The 6,098-nt window shown below is 38.7% G+C and overlaps 1 protein-coding gene across 1 annotated transcript in view; it reads right to left on the bottom strand.

The window, feature by feature from the left end:
• ppp4r2b (protein phosphatase 4, regulatory subunit 2b) overlaps positions 1-6,098 on the bottom strand; it is a 24,079-nt gene that overhangs the window by 10,483 nt on the left and 7,498 nt on the right. The window contains exons 3-6 of the mRNA XM_008410598.2: positions 4,748-4,918; positions 3,311-3,404; positions 3,190-3,227; positions 3,027-3,101 (exon numbers count right to left, since the gene is read on the bottom strand). Coding sequence (XP_008408820.1) covers positions 3,027-3,101; positions 3,190-3,227; positions 3,311-3,404; positions 4,748-4,918 — 378 coding nt within the window. The remainder of the gene's footprint in view (positions 1-3,026; positions 3,102-3,189; positions 3,228-3,310; positions 3,405-4,747; positions 4,919-6,098) is intronic.

Here is a 6,098-nt window from a genome sequence, read left to right on the forward strand (position 1 = left end):
CCCCGCGACCCGACCCCGGATAAGCGGAAGAAAATGGATGGATGGATGGATGGCTACTGATAGGCTTTATGCTAACATCAGCATTTTGGCTAATTTTAGCTTATGCATTCATTTTAACACAATGAATGTAACAAGTACAGCTTAGTCAACATGCTTCTGCCTCTCCACATGTTATTGACTACAATTTAGCTAAGCTTAGCATTGATGATTATTTTTAGCATCAGAACGCTGGGCTCCAACTGACGGGCACACTTTGGCAAACCCCGGTTAAATTTCTTCAGGAATTTTATAGTGTCAACATACAGTCCTTGCTACTCAAAATGCTTGAGACTCTCTACATGCTCTTGAGTACATTGCAGCTTTCTTTAGAACGGATGCTAATTTTTAGCATCAGAACGCTGGGTTCAAACCGATGGGCACACTTTGGCATGCCCCGGTTAAATTTCTTCAGGAATTTTCTAGTATACATCTTTATTTTTCTTCCATTACAGTCACTGCTGCGTGCCCACCCACAAAAATGGTATCAAAACGTGCGGCTCGATGCCGAAAAGGGAGCCATTAATTTTTTTGGGGATCGGAGTTACGATGGCGACATAAAAAGCAAAACACGAGCAAAATTTCCAACTGCCGAAACGCAGAATGTAACTGACACCAACTGCCCCTTTTTTAGAGTGAGAAACGGAGTGGATTTTTGACCCCAAAATAATTTTTAAATCGCTCTCATGCCTACAAACATTGCTCTATTGATATGTAAATGCTGTTTTTAAGTACGTATACAAGAAAAAAGGGAAAAAGCCTGCCCTCATGTTATTTTCAGGTACTACAATGTAGCAAGTTTTTTGTTATTCGAAACAAAACTTACAACTGTAGAAACAGACACCGTTGGTGTAAATTACTGTTGAAATCTGTTCAAAGCGTTGCTGGTACGTATTAAGTTTGTAACTTTGTAACATCGTTTCTGTCTAGAGATAGCGCTCTAATGTGTTGTTTTAAGATAGAGTACGTTTGTTATGTTAATTAGATAGGTTATCGGGTGCGCAGTTGGTAGCCTAGATGTACGCATATAGATGTGATGTTTGGTAGAAATTGAATGTAGTGTATTTTATGCTGCATATGATCACATATTTATTGTTTTTCTCGTCTTGATTTCAGTTTTACCCTTTTAATTGTCATTAAACGAGCTGATGGCATCCTTCGGTCTTCAGAGTTGTGACATGAGAAAGGTGTTAGAAAGCCTTTGCATCAGACATGCGCCAGTAATGGCACATGATATGAAAGTCGGTCATAACATTGATACGCATGCCTGCTTGTGTAAAATGTTTTCAAAATTTCTTTAGGGCTGACGGTTTTCTGTCAAGGTGCTTCAGAGCTAAATCAAGTGACAGGGTAGCCACAGGCTCCCAGCCATTCATTTTCAGACTTTTCTGAAAAATTTCAGAGCTCAGAGCACACCATCTTTCTCTCATCGCCGCTATTATTTTGAATGAGCTACAGTTATGAATCGCAGTACTATCGGAGATGACAAATAACCCTCTCCTACGCTTCAAACGGTTTTCGGATCGCTTTTGCTGATCCTGAACAGGAAGCAGTTGTTTGGACTGCTATTTTCATCAGAACTGACTGGGTGTCTCATGAAGACAGAAATCTATCTCCACCTTTCTGTCTCACACAAACCACACAAACACACACACACACCAGTTGGCTGAGGATTAATCACTATAGCAACAGAATACAGAGAAGGGTAGAGCTGCTGGTTTGGACTACAAACACACCATAACTGTAGTTCTATCTATGGCCAAGACTCAGTTAAAAGAGAGGCCTGAGCAGCATGTAAGAACTACAACATGGCGGAACTGTCAGTTACTATAGAGGAGGACTTAGCTGGTATTCAGAACTACTTGTGCTTTGAGCATTATATAACTGACTTAACCCAATCACTATTACACATGGAATTAGTGTGGCAATTTCAAATGAAGCTTACTGAAAATTTCAAAATAAGAGCCTTGACAATTTTTACATCATGTAATTGCTCTTTTTTGCATTAGATAACTGTTTAAGAAATCCACTGTTACACATGGGATTAGTGTTGCCATTTCAAATGAAGCTTACTGAAAATTTCAAAATAAAAGCCTCAATAATTCTCTCAGATAAGTGCACCGCAATAGGTGGTGCAATAATATTAGCCTTTATTAGCATTTTCTCTCAGGTTATGGCTTGCCAAGCCAGTGCATAGCATTTCACCTAAAATAAGCTTTTAGCTCATTTTTGTACTTATAAGCCATGTTTAGTATACTGAATGGACTAAGTCAATGACAGACAACATGCTAGTGATGTCCCACATGCTACCGATAGCAATCATGCTAACATTAGCATTTTGGCTAATTTCATCTTATGCATTAATTTTAACAAAATTAATGGTGCAAGTACAGCTTAGTCAACATGTTTCTGACTCTCCACAGGTTTTTGACTACAATTTAACTCAGCTTAGCATTGATGCTAATGTTGAGCATCAGAACGCTTTTCTTACTTATTAGCAATGTTTTGTATACTGAATGGAGTAAGTCAATGACAGACAACATGCTAGTGATACTCCACATGCTACTGATAGCATTCATGCTATTATTATTTTGGTTAATTTTAGCTTATAAAACATACTGAGTGGTACAAGTAACAGCTTAGTCAACATGCTTCTGACTCTCCACAGGTTATTGACTACATTGCAGCTTTCTTTAGCATTAATGCAAATTTTTAGCATCAGAACGATTGATTAAAAACCGACGGGCACACTTTGGCAGGCCCCGGTTAAATTTCTTCAGGAATTTTCTAGTTAACCTTTAATATTTTTAAATTTCCTGTGCCACTGTCCTGGTGCCCCAACCACCGGGTTTAGCAAGTTTTTGAGGGGAAACCTTGTAAGATATTTTAAGGCCTTCAATTTAGACACAATTAAGACATTTTAAGAACGAGAACTCAAGAGTTACAAAAAAAAAAAGAAAAAAAGACGACGACTGATTTCAGTTTTCAACCTCTCTATAAAAGCAGATGCGTTTCCTGGAAGCATCACTCCATTCATTCGGTTAACAGTGCTGCATCCGTTTTTCCTGGAAAAAAAAAAAAAATTTAAAATGTGATCATCCCATTGGTGCATCTAAAAATAGAATGATTCTTTAGCCTACACCATATACTTACTCTGAAGAGGGATGGACACAGCTTACCACCAACACATTCTAAAACAAAACCAACGGAGCTCAACTTAGAACAAAACAACCGTTTGAAAAGTTTAGAAAGAGAGACACTGATTAGGACCAACCTTCTCCACGCCTCGAAGGAACTTATCTGTTCCAGTGTAGTTCCTTTTGGGCTCTGTGAGCAGCTCGCACAATCGCTGGATTGTGAAGGGGATTCTAAGAAAAAAACAAACAAAAACCTCTTTTTTTATTTTTACAGTTTCTAACATATTTATGCTTCCATCACCTTAAAAATCAGAAACAATGCAGACGTGTTGCCTTTTACATAAGGGTTTTTTTTCCAATGTTTTACAAATAAAAACAGTGAAATGCATCAGTTATAGACTCATTTAGACTTAGGTTTAAACTCAACATGGGTAGGCCATTACAACCCATGAATAAAGCCCATGAATAAAGTTTGATTTAAATGTTTCCATTCAGGCTGCACGGTGGGCCTTTGCCCCTGTGTTAGTTTTAAAACAAAGTTTTATTATTATTTTTACGATTAATTGGATCTCTCTCGCTCTCCCCATGGCACAAAAGCTGTCATACTCCAAATGTCAAGCCACACGATTTAACATGAAACGACAAAAAATTAAACGTCATGCTGCTACCACTTAGCAACAACTCATAGGCAGAAGTGACTGTGCTGCCCGCCACAAATAATGACCTGGGCAGAACACGGTGCGTTAAATAATAAAACATAATTTAACGAAGCTTTGAGGCAGATACATTTTCCTTAAGGAATTTTAATAATCGAGGTACTTGAATCATTCGAGGAATTGTTACAGTGCTAATTAATATTCTCAAACAAATGTTACATTTATGTATCTATGGTCTGTGTTAAAATGTTAGCATTTATAGGGCCCCTGAAGGCCTACGGGGCCTTAAGAAGCTGCTGACATAATTTGGATTAAACAGAAGTGCATTTCACTGGCGATGTCTTTCTGTAGCATAAAATGGATCTTCTCCCTTAGCACTTGTTTTGTTTCGTTGAATTCTTTAACAATTTAGAATTGTGGTAGGGTAGGCATGGTCTTCTCCCATGCATATGGTATATATGGTACCGCAGGAACTGGGCCACAATCTATCAGGGTTTTGCTGCTCCTGTTGGTTTAGAAGCTAGAGTTCTGTGAGCTCTATGTTGAGTTCATAAGAGTAAGGGATGTCCAGTTTCTATTGGAGGAGCTTTAAACAGGAAAGGTTTTAAAACCTTTAAGGAAAAGCACTTATGCTATGCTGCCATCTAGGTCAAACTGCCCCCAAAGTTGGCTTTTCAGTAAAAGTCTGAATGATAATAAGTGTAGCTATGTCCAAAGGCTGGTTGTAAAATGATGAATTGTGTTGTACTTGTCATTTTTCATTGTAAGAAAATTGTCCGTAATTATTTATAATAATGAAAAATTCAAGAAACAAATTTGTATCATCCTTGAGCTGCAGTTGTGGGCTACAAGACACCACTCTAAAGGCCACAAATAAGAGATGAGTTACCGGATGTAACGTTTTTCGGAGGTACCTACCCATTGTATCCCTTCACTATCTTCAAGATTCTCTCCTTCATGTCCTCAAACGGAACCGACTCCACGTTTGAGTTTACCGAAGCTATTTGCTCAGGTGCTGAGGCTCTGAAGTCATCCATCACTTTTTCCAATTTAAACAGGAAGTAGCTCTTGAATTGTGACCACGGAACACTGGAGGAATAAAAAAATCATGAGGTGAAATACAAAAACCAAAACAGAGGTTCTGAAATGCAGCATTTGTTCAGAGGTTTTTAATTAGAAAAAGTAGCTCTAACGTGAATTCACGTTAACTATATAGAAAGAAACTGGAGAAATGTATCTGCAGTAACAGAAAGAGATCTAACATTTTATATGTGTGCCGATCGATCGGCCACCAATCATAATCGGCCGATTTCCGTGAAAAAGTGTATGATCTGTGATCGCCGATCACGATCTCTTGTTGCCGATCACACAAACTGATCACCTGCATCTCATTTCGCAGCCTGACTGTGCAGCTGGTCTCCTCTTTCCTTTACTCTGCCCAAAAGCGCAGCTACAAATCCTAAGCGATGTGGAACTATAACGCACTGAGTGAATGGGGAAGTTTGTGTGTTGCGGCGGAAAATTGAAGCACGTGGGGTGAAGCACGTCAAAATGCATCAACACGACGAATCCAATATGGCATAAAAACAGTGACATACCTGACGGAGTTTGGCTATATCGAGGATCACTACAGTTAAAGACATATGGAGCGATAAGACAGCAGGTAAAGCAGCGCACAGCTACAAACACTCACCCGGATTAGCATGACAGTCAGAAAGCTAAACAAATAAACCGCAAAATTATTTAAGTCTTCGAGCTGCGATGTAAGACGCTGGTTCTGTTCTCGCTGTTGGTTCGATCTCCTCTGCCTCCTCCCTGTTCTGCATAATTACTCCGCTCAGTCAGAAACAGCCAATCAGAACTAGCAGTAATCAGCTAGCCGCCATGCTATCAGGAAGTTTTCATTCACAAACTCAGGATTGTTTATTGTAATGGAACCTGTATTTGTCTTTGAATGTTAAGCTTTATACTTTAATTTTTTGGCAATGTTGAGGTTTTATTTGGACTCTTTGTATTATTTAACCTCTTCAGAGCCTTCATATGTTATCAGTCTTAAAGATAGTATTACCGATAGCAGTACAATTTGCACAATGCCCGTTGTTTTTTCTTGGAAAAAGTTATTAAAAACAAGTTTTTGTCTAAATTAAGGTAAATTCACGGTTCCTTTCACATAATGTAACCGGTAGTGCTTATGATTAAAAAAAATAATAATTATGTGATCGGTATCGGTGATCGGCCCTCATGGGTGATCGGAATCGGCAGGAAAAAA

Source organism: Poecilia reticulata, linkage group LG5 (assembly GCF_000633615.1).
Source record: "Poecilia reticulata strain Guanapo linkage group LG5, Guppy_female_1.0+MT, whole genome shotgun sequence".
Lineage (NCBI taxonomy): Eukaryota > Metazoa > Chordata > Actinopteri > Cyprinodontiformes > Poeciliidae > Poecilia > Poecilia reticulata.